General features: G+C 35.9%; 1 protein-coding gene across 2 annotated transcripts; it reads left to right on the top strand.

Annotated features, from left to right (window-relative positions):
* The first annotated feature begins 1,551 nt into the window (after positions 1 to 1,551).
* On the top strand, positions 1,552 to 6,592 carry LOC119192908. Of its 2 annotated transcripts, none has more exons than XM_037446644.1 (8): positions 1,552 to 2,627; positions 3,803 to 3,969; positions 4,069 to 4,173; positions 4,328 to 4,513; positions 4,926 to 5,057; positions 5,210 to 5,437; positions 5,734 to 5,966; positions 6,410 to 6,592. In XM_037446644.1, exons 1-8 carry the CDS (start codon positions 2,030 to 2,032, stop codon positions 6,429 to 6,431), a joined length of 1,671 nt encoding a protein of 556 aa, XP_037302541.1. In that variant the 5' UTR covers positions 1,552 to 2,029; the 3' UTR covers positions 6,432 to 6,592. The 2 variants fall into 2 exon arrangements, with proteins under 2 accessions (XP_037302541.1, XP_037302542.1); XM_037446645.1 differs by having other exon boundaries at positions 1,553 to 2,627; positions 5,746 to 5,966.
* Positions 6,593 to 11,345: the final 4,753 nt, after the last annotated feature.

The raw sequence follows: 11,345 nt of genomic DNA, 5'->3' as shown, positions 1-11,345 counted from the left end.
GACCGGTTGGATCCTCTGCTTGGTGAGTAACTATTTTACTTTTTAAACGAGTTTTTAAATTATTCACAATGGAGTATTATCTCTTGCCCGCTGCCTTAATATGTAATTTAACGATGGGCGCAGACGATTTTTTTCTTATTAGTCGTGTGTAGAATTGTCCCCCGTTGTTTGTAATAAAATATTGTACATTATTTAAGATAATTGTACTCTATAATTTATGAGAACAATAACTTACCTGAGACTTTTATTAAGCATTAATTGATCCTCCTGGGATGGCTCGTTAGAATTTTGGCGTAATATGGCAGCAAGTAATGGTACAGGAAATATGGCAACAAGTATTTAATAAGTCTGATGATTTTTTTTTTAATTTCCACCATTATTATTTTCCTTGCACATCAGCATTTACAGAGAGAGTAAAATTTTGATGATGAATACGAAATGGCGAGGCAAATAAATAATTCATCTTAACTGATAATTTTGTCCGTTTAATTTGTACGTTTTTTTTTTGACACCATGTACTTTTTTTCTACCTTTTATTTACAAATGGACTTCATTTACCCAAAAAGAAGGTGGCAACCCTAGTCTTTTGTGAAAAAAATATAAAAATAGTTTTTAAGTCCCGACTCATATCGGTACTGCCAATATGACAAACCTCAAGCAACCTGCTGAATTAAGTACGTAGGACTTCAAACATTGTCGCGCCTTTTTCTACCAATAATAATTAAATGTCTAAACCCTAAAACATTTAATTTTTGTTCATTTAGATCTATATATCTTTAGCTATCCTATGAACTTTAGTGTCCGATCTCGCAATAATTTCTTGATGATTTTATCAACTTTACATAAATGTCATAAATATTTAGTTTAAAATGCGCCAAATGTCAACATTGCGTCTAACTTTGGCAGAAATGCATAAAAAAATAATTAGGATTGTTATCGCCTACTATTGAGCTGTGCAGATCGATGCCGAAAAGTAATAAACAAATCAAATTGAAGTATTATGTGAGCGTTGCAATCATACTCTTTCCTGATTGGTCCATTACGGTGTTAAAGTAATTTATTAATGACGGTCGTTAAGAGTTTAACTTAATAACAATAGTATTACCGTGACATTTATATTTATTTTGCACTAACTAAATCATCTGTCATAGAAAAATATAATTATTCTTATCTATTTTTTTAAATAGATGACTTTGGGTTATACAAATAGCAATATGGATCGCTACAGTGATTAAGGGAACTTTTGTAGAGGGAAAGGCTTTTCGTTTAGTATAAATAATTATTGTGATATCCTTAATTTGATTCCTATTATATCGTTTCATAAATTCCATAACGTCCGCACAGTTACACCGTAATAAAACGCAAACATTGTTAATCTGAATTGTTTTTAATATTCATTATAATTATAGTAATGTACCTTGGTTCCTCCAGCTATTATAGAAACGTTACGCAAACATGTTACACGTGATTACTAAGATCTTTATACTGATGTATTTGTATTTTTGTTGTAAAGATAAGATCTCATATAAAATGCGAAGGCACAGTTGTTTAGTTCATACAGTCTTTATTCATTGCAAGTAATTAGAGTGGAGCTAAATATTGGTTTGCTATATCACCCAATTTTGTTGTTTGCATTTATATAATTCACAATGAGCGTCCCAATTCGTTTATCATCTGTGCAATTTGCGAGCGCTCTGCGTACAATGCACATGCGGATACCATTATAATCAATTTATGACACATCATTATCAAATTAATTAACTAAGTAGAACACACACAATAGGACCGCGGCGCACATTTGTTATCTATCGCTGCATTAGTATTGTAAATAAAATAATTATGGTTAAAGGGCAAAAGTCTACGCGTGCCGTGAATTTCTTAGTCACAGACACTTGGATGCATCGTTTCCCGCATTCGCTATCCGACGCTTGTTGGGAAAGCATTGCGTTCGCGATCTCTATCGTTTGAATGAGAAACTATCGTTTTAAATCTTTCGTTCACGCGGGGAAAAACCGCAAAGTGATCAGCCATGATGTGGTTCAAAAAGTTGTTCCGAGGAAAGTGCGAGAAACGGACTGAGGATACGGCGGGATCCAGCAAGGATGAGTGGATTAACAAATTTGATTACTTGAATATATTCAAGGAAGCAGAAGACGGATGCTCGATAGCCACGGAAGCGTTGGAAGTTGTCCAGACAGAGCCTAGAGAGATATATGCTCTAACAACGATAAGAAACTTCCGCGGAGATACGCTAGATGAATTTGTATGTGAAAGTGAGTGGGTGTTGGTCACTCCGGACCAATTCTCCGAGCCGAGGTTCCAAAGACATCTGACCAGGACGGATACTTTGACAGCTTTATGCAAGACGGTTGCAGATTCGAACTTGAACAAAAAACGAGCGGAAATTATAGCTAAATCGCCGAATTGCCATTGCCATGAAAGTAAATGGCATAGGAAAGTGAAAAGACCGCCACAAAATATGTTTCAGTGCTTTGTTAACGGTGTTAAGAAAATATTTAAATGTATTGTGCGCAAGATAAAAAACTGTTTTATCAAGAAATCTAGATCGAAGCCTAAGACTTGCACACGTCCTAATATTTTCTCAGACTCCACTAACAATTATTTATGTAGGTAATACAATTTTAAACTCACTCTAATACATTGTTTTATCATTTCTATTGATTTTAGAGTTTATTCGAAATTATTCGAAATATTTTTGACTGCCCACTTACCTATATTTATCTAAAAAGGACTTAACATGCAAACTTCCATGCTTTTATAGCCATCAGTTTAAATTCTTCATTGTTTGTTGACGGTCAATGTTAAAAATTCAAACGAAGATTCTCTCGGCTTTCCCGCTTTCCCGCGTAAAATTTATGAAAGTTATACATTGTTTTATTTTTGGAAATATTATTTATGCGAATGTTTGTAACAAAATTAAGATGTTTGTTAAAAGTAAACGCAAAAACCGTAGAACCGATTTGGATGGAATTTGGCACATAGATCATGTCCTGCATTATATAGTGTTTTATCCGTATTGATTCGCGAGGCTATTAAGATAAAAATATATACAAATTTCAGGTTGGACAAGCCTGGGATCCTATTATAAATTAAATTAAAACTGAACCCAAAAGTCTGGCTGCCAAACCTTAAGATATTGTGAGCGTATTCTGCGTAAATCGGGCTGTCAACAGCAAAAAATGTAAAAAAATGTGTCATTGTTATATTATATATATATTGGTATATATTGCACTTTGACTTTTTTCACAGTATAGGGTGTGTCTCTTATCAGTCGACAACGAAACCACCAGTTGTCATAAATCTCACATTACATCGTTTGATGATAATTAAGTCATAGCGTACGTTAATCCCGTGAACGAAGCGTGCGATGTCAAAGGGGACATAATTGATTTGCTCAGTTCCTTATGTCGGAATTGGTTCTCAACTGTTGAGCGCTATCTTCGTGTTAATGAACTGATATACTTAAACCAATATTTATTTTTAAAATATTCAAGGTTCGTCGTCATTGTGACTACAATATGCCTAACGTTAGATTTTAATAACTAATTCAGTTAGGTGCATGATACAATTATGTTGTTGAATTACCTTTATAAAGTAACATAACAGCCACGTGTTAAGATAAGTTTCCTTTGAACGGGAACATAAGTTTGCAGATTATAATAATAATATTTGCAATATATGAATGAAGTGACGTTGCGTCTCATCTAATCAAATGTTTATTCAATGTAAGACTGTGTATCTAGTTAATTGAAGAGAATTAATTAACGAGAGATATTTCCAGCGGCCGGGCGAGTTCGCGCGCTCCGTGGCGGACGCAGTACACGCGGCGCCGGCGCAGCCATCCGCGCGTACGCACTGCATCTCGCGCAAGACAAGAGTACGACGTTTGCGCAGAACATAGACAACTTTATTGCGTGCACGCTGGATTCCAAAGAAACATGTCCGCAGGTTCGTATTCGTATATGTAATTGTGAATTGTGAATCATCTCAGATATTAAGTGTCTTGGACTTAATTTAAACCAGAATTAAAACATAATGTTATTGCAGGTGATGATGCGCAATATGAGACAATTCATGTCCGGTATGAAGAACTATCTCGTGAAGCACGGCGAGAGGGAGTTCGAGAAGGAAGTTGAAAAAGAAAGACTGAAGGTACCGCACTTATCACACAAAGCGACCTATACTAATTTTTTCTTAAAAGTAAAATATTTTAACTACTTGCGAGCTGACCCATTTCCCAAATATATATTTTTTTGAATAAAAAGTTGACACGCCTAAAGCTCCATAATTGTTTGTTGTGGTATAGCTGAAGCCGACGGAGTTCCTGAACCTGGACGCGATCCTGGAGGGCGTGATGCACCGCGTGGTGGTGGTGCCGCTGCGCGCGCGGCTGTACGCGCGGCTGGCGGCGTGGCACGCGCGCGACGTGCGCCGCCTGCACGCCGCGCTCGAGCGCGCTGCGCACGCCACGCCGCTGCAGCTCGGCGTCAAGGTACTGCACAACACTCAATGCCCAACGTACTGTCAACTATAATAATAATAATATCAGCCCTATACTATATACTGTCCCACTGTTGGGCACGGGCCTCCTCTACTACTGTTAACTACTAACTACATATTCTAAAATACGTATCTAGTTACCTTTATGCTGCTTTTGTTGAAGAACATCTTCAATTTTCCCCTTAAAAAAATATTTGCTGTAATTCAATGACTATGAAAAATTCCATACCATTGACAATTAGATAATTTGATGAACATATATAATCATATTTTTTTTATAGATACGACCCCGATTCTATTTTAACTACATTAAGGTGTTTAATCGTGTTCATATCATCCATAAGAGATACCCATAATTAACATTAGGATGTATTGTTAATTCTGGCTGTACTATTTCTTTATAGGAAACTACTAAAGTACCTTCTTCAGCTGTATTAGCAGTAATCTCAAAACATTTCCTCAAGATGCAAGAAGCGGACTCTCCGCTGGACAAGCTGGAGAATCTGTTGGCAGCCATATCTGTTATGTTTAATGCGGTAAGTTAATTCTATGATCTATCCTCATTTGTAAAGATAATGCCCAATACGCTTTATTCCTAAGCTTTAAAGATAAAAAAACTGCCTATTTTGTTCGGAATATTTGCAACGGAAATTGTAATTTAAATTGTAATTTTTCGTTTACGTTTCAGATTCGTGGCGAGCGCAGTCTCGGGGCAGACGACTTGTTGCCAGTACTGGCGTGGACAGTAGCGCGGTGCCGACTAGTGTGCGCTGAGCTGGAGGCTGAACTGATGGTTGGTCTACTCCCTCCCGCGCTCCTGGCCGGCGAGGGCGGATACTACCTGACAGCGCTGTTCTCGGCTGTAGCTGTGCTTAAGAGATTGGTGCCAGAACCCGGAGCAGATACCGCCACTCCGGTAAGCGTGCAGGTCAATATTGAGCAGTTTCCAATCACATTATAATCATTATTCAGAATTACAATACATTTCGATATTTTTTCTAGTAAAATATGATTCTCTAAATAGTCCAGTAGAACATAATTTAACCATGTCCTTAGTCATATAGTATGAAATCTGTCTGACCGGCCAAACACAATATTTTTGTCGCCTTCTATCGCTTCTTATATATATTTATTGTATTTGAAATTCCTGTCCCATTTCGATAAGAATTACCTTCCTAAAATGCATTGAACGTGAAAAACAATAAAATGTAGTGGTATGTGCAGTGGCGGCGCGGCTCGTCGGATCAGCGGGCGTGCGGGCGCGGGCGCGGGCGCGGCCGTGGTGCGCGTGGTGCTGCCGGACGAGTGCCGCGGCAACATCCGCCACGTGCCCGTGCCGTGTTGCCCCGGCGCGCGCGCGCGCGACCTGTGCCGCGCGCTCGCGCACGCCGCGCACATCACCAACCCGCAGGACTACGCGCTCTTCGCGCTGCACGACGGACACGGTGAGACCATTTAGAATTATATAGCCGGGTATGTCCGACACGGTGAGACCATTTAGAGTCATATAGTGCCGGTACGGCCCGACCAAAACTTGTCTATTTTAAGTTGACTATTAAAGCATCGAAATGTTTGCCGGCAAACATGACAGCTACATGACATTACGCGTGTCACGGAAAAATAACCTTATTATGTAGTATATAAGGTTATATTCCCGTAAAACCGGCTCTAAGGTATGTAAATATTCTAGCCCCGAAAATAAAAATCTCTTTAATGATATACAAACAAAGTGATTAATAAGATAAGGTAAGCAATAGGAACACAGATAAAAATAAAAGTATATTTACGTAGACATAACTGTACATAAACATTTGTCTAGTTAAATAGGAACTCATCTAACTCATAATAGTTATAAAAAGATAAAATAAATGATTTATTTTGTTTACAGAAACAATGTTAAACGAGAATGACTGTCCTCAAGAAGTGATGTCGGAGAAGAGCGGTCAAAACTTTACCTTAGCCTACAGAAGGATAGATGCCAAAATAGCTTGGCCGCAACAAGCTTTACTGTCGTACCCATAGACAAGAATACGCGTTATAAAGTGTCGTTGAGTAAAAAGACATTGGAAAATACCTATATTTTTATCACAATAAACAATAAAATAAAGTGATATTTTCTACGATATTACTTGCGTTCAATGCTTAATGTTCTTGACGTATCTCTATTAAGTAACCATTATTAAGCAGTATTTTAAGAGTCGCTACGTGTACTCAAACCCTCAACATGTATTCTATAACGTAACTTTTTATTCTACAAAATTGAAATTAGTACCTTTATTATAAGGTAATTTGACTGAGTATTTAAGGTTTTTCGCCTCCATTTTTGTACATTTTTCTCATGACGTGTGAGTTTAATGGAATGTTCTGGCAAGGAGGGTATGCGAGGAAGAATAATGGTACTAATTCTTCCTGCATTGGAGAAGGGATCATAGAACTATGATAGCTGTATTGCGTGTGCTGTTTTCATTTTGAGATTTTGCATGAATTGTGATTTAACGGTAAGGAATGTTTACCATTTTCTATTTCTTTCGATACGTTTAGATATAAAAATGTAAACATATTGGACTGCCTTATAAAGGTGATTGATTTTTTCCCGGTGTGTGTTTGTATATGTTCCTAAAATTGTACGCTAAATGAACTCACCAAATTAACGTTTTAGTTTTTAGTATTTTCGCTAAAATTTTCTAGTGCTAATTAATTTCGATGTATCGATATTTTAGCTTTTACTAACTTTTATGAACTGTGATGTAATTTGTATTAGTTATATGTTAAGATATTGATTTTGTATATTCGTAGAGGCGTTTTTAATATAATTTATTTATATGTAATCTTAAGTCCAATATTTAAACAATGTTAACACTGTGGATAAGTTGTAGCGGGCGATTAATGTACTCACCAATTTTGCATTATTAAATAATAAATTCAAAATGATCAAAATGTAAGCGTTCTCTAACTCTGCTACAACTTATTCATTCTTTACAAACGTATTCAAATCTATAAACTTTGCCTTAATATTAGTGGGACAATATTTTTCTAGTCTTTACCCAAAACTGTGTGTTTTTCTATCTATTGAATGTCGATAGTGAAACATAAAACAAAATTGTTGCGAAAATAATATTGAATTTGTGAATAAAGTACATGACATCGTGCCTCTGTAGTTGCGCGTGGAATGTCAGTTTGACAGTTTGTTAATCACATAACCTATTTTCGATATGTAATTGATTTAATCTTATATTATCTTCTCATATCTTCCTTTCCTTCCGTAGTTTGCCTGCTGTAAAGCCCCCCCTCATAAAGGCAAACAAAGTAACCGAATATGTCAGGGTGTGCGCATCAATTGTATTTATTGCATATTTGTAATAACGTTAGTTAAGTAACACGTATATTGTGTTTTGATAATATTTTCAGTCATTTCGCAAGTAAAAGAATTTTTACCAAACATAAATTTGAGTTTTTTATTGACCTTATTAACTGTATTTGCCATTTACAATTAGAAATATCATTTTAAAAATATTAATTTAAGGAACACGTGACAACCCTAATGAAACTATGTGTTTTAGGATCGTCGCCTATCTGTTACAAGTTGTAATTAGTGTGGGTCTACATAACTCAATAGTTGACATAACGCAAAGGTGTGCAATGACTATAAAATCAATATAAACCCGGTACCATTAAATTAATAAACACCAAACACTACCTACATTTCGACTAACTTATTATTAACATGAGCGAGTCGTGTATTTTTAAGTGCATCACATACGGCAGTTGGAATGTCAAGATGTATATTATAGCACTATATAATATACATACAAATCGACAGGAGACCACACGCGATAGCTTTAATGAATATTTCTACATCGTGATATATGTTAAGATACCGAACGATATGAAAATATAACTACAAGTATATCTTGATACACATGGGTCAATCGAAACATATACCACTGGCATGAAGGGAAATATACATATAATCTTAGGATGTAATGTAGTACATTAATACCTATACATTATACATTATAACTACCGTGTACGAGGCGCCTTAGTTGTAAATGGATAAATAACAATCATTGCACAGAAACCTTTTAAATACCAATACAAAGTCATTGGATTCCATTAATATTTATTATATAAAACATACTTGAAATGCGAAAAGAAAAGAAAGGCGAAAAGTGGGTGCCCTAGGGCGAAAAGTGGATGCCCTAATTGCGCCTCTGCATACCTGTGTACTTGAAATGTGGTGTCGAAGTAGTATAAATACAAGACCTTTAAAGGAAGGTGCACTATTTTGCAATACTCTGATTTTTATAACTGAACCGTACCAGGCTAAACCAATATGTATAGTACCAGGTCGTATTTCCAATACTTTAGCATCACCCTCAAGCTTCATTTACTTTTATGTGGTACACGCCGCATAGTGTCATAAGTGCTGAAATATTACTGTGGTCTATATTTAATTAATAACAGTATCTAAAAGAAATCAAAACCCATATTATAAAAAATACATAACACCTTTACAAAGCTATCCCATAACCACTGTTGCTAAGGTACCAAGTTCTATTGATTTACCGCCATTTTTAATTATTATCGCTTTTTTCGATCTAACTCAAAAAGTGATGAATCGGAATAAAGATTTTAGACATCCTTACAAATGACTTGTTTTGATTCGTTTATTTTTGAAATCGGATTGAATATTGGAAATGGGGTCGTTTATTGAAAAGGCTTTTAATGATCATACTCATTATAAAGCAAAAAAAAGACTTAACATTTTATTAAAGCTTTCCGAAACCATGATTGCTAAGGGACCAAGTTTTATTGATATAATAACACTGATGTGGTTGCCCAAGGTACTACACGAATGTCGAAACATAGAACAAATTAGCTTGTAGGTTGTTAGTATAATATAGTGTTAGTATAGTTAATAGTAATAAAAGTCAAAATGCAAGCAGATTATCCCAAAAAAATACCCAGAATTCACTGGGATCTAGTACATCTTAATTATCCAGTTAGGAAATTTCCCGAAACAGGATTTTCCAGTGAAACTATAGGGCATCGATGGCGAGATCAACCAGAAGTCATAAAACGAATGTAAGTCTTATCAGACATTGTTCATCACTATTATACTTCATCACCATGTTTAATTAAAAATCTAATATTATATTCTACCTTTATAACTGCACAGAGACGTCGCTTCATTCTATTAATCATTAGCCATTTCTTGAAATTTAATTATTGCTCAAAAAGGTTAGTGAAATTAAAAAACGGTGTCCTTTACCACCTTATTTTACATTGTTCCTGTATTTGGTAAAAATATTTGGCGGTACTCTGCTCTGTTTTGAAAATAATCAAAATAAAGAAATGGCTGACACCGACCGTACAGCCGTCTAAAGACTATAAGAGTAAAGTAGATGTCGCTGAATGCGTCAGAAATTCCTATTTGCAATTAAACTGGGATATGAAATCAAGTTTTTCATAAAACACTCTTATTAATGGGAATATAGCGCCTTAAACAAAGTAGAGATGGCGTGAACGATACGTAAATCTTCTAATACAATTTATTTATTAACTCATTCAGTACCCCTGTATTAAAATCTCGGTAGCTTCACGCAGTTCGCCAAAGATAATTATCGTCCCCCGAGTTTAGTATACCAATTACCACCTAGAATACAATATAACTAATAACTATGATTTTCAATAAAGTTATGTTAGCATTATTATTATTCGTAATTATTCCACAACGATTACTGTCTACAAATTTGAATAATTAGCATAGTCTGCAAGATGATCTCTTATGTTTACGCGAATGTTAGACATTGTAATAAAACTATCTACGGATTTTATCGCGGTATTTTATAATTTTCTTGCGACGTTTCGAAGACTTTGCAGCCTTCATGTCACGGTCCGGTGAAAAACCCCGACAAAATCCGTAAAATAGTTTTATTTCAATTCGCATACTTGTTTTGCACCTTGAATTTACATTCAACAGACGGCCATTTACTAATTATCTGTCAACCCTATCAGGTAGAACCACTTGAAGAAATGAAGAACTATTTACGTGACTACAATGTAACCAAGGAGTTGACGCAATCTCAAAACCAAATTGACCATGGATTTTAAACTGCCAGAAACTAAGAGGTTTAACAAACACACATCTTGTACCGGAAAACCTTTTTACATCTATCCCTCCAAGCAGACGGGTATGGCTTTATTGATTGATTTTTTATAACTAAGTAGGTAATTATACAAAAAATATGTTGGAATCAAAGACACTGTACAGTTATATTCTTGGAACTCTCTGCTTCGAACATACTTTTATACAAATTTTCATAGCAGCGACAGCCTAGTTGGGTGTGGAACGGACTACCGAGCCGAATATCTGCGCCTCAGACTTTTCTAAAAATTATGTTTGTATTCTATGTGAATTATCGCTTACTTTAAGGGTGAAGGCATACCTGAAATCGTGAGGAATCCTGCATACCTGAGAAGTTCTCTATGAGAATTTTGAGGGTGTGTGAAGTCTACCAATCCGCACTAGGCTAGCGTGGTGGACTAGGGCGTAATCCCTTTAATTAGAAGATGAGGCCCGTGTCCAGCAGTGGGACAGTATACATATAATACAGGGCTGATATTATTAATACAGATCCGTGAGCAAAATCTAATGAGAAAAAAAACACAGCTCATAATACCTTAATAACTTTCTTATCAATAAATACAACCAAATAATATCCATAAAAGTATTTAATAGACGGCAGACCAGCCCCCAAGAAGTTCAGCGCACGCCAAAACAGAGATGCAGAGGTGTTACACGGCCCCAGATGTTTACCCAA

The sequence above is a fragment of the Manduca sexta genome, unplaced genomic scaffold, assembly GCF_014839805.1.
Source record: "Manduca sexta isolate Smith_Timp_Sample1 unplaced genomic scaffold, JHU_Msex_v1.0 HiC_scaffold_3347, whole genome shotgun sequence".
Classification (NCBI taxonomy): domain Eukaryota; kingdom Metazoa; phylum Arthropoda; class Insecta; order Lepidoptera; family Sphingidae; genus Manduca; species Manduca sexta.
Note: the sequence above shows the minus strand (reverse complement) of the source record. Positions and strands in the feature narration are given on the sequence as shown.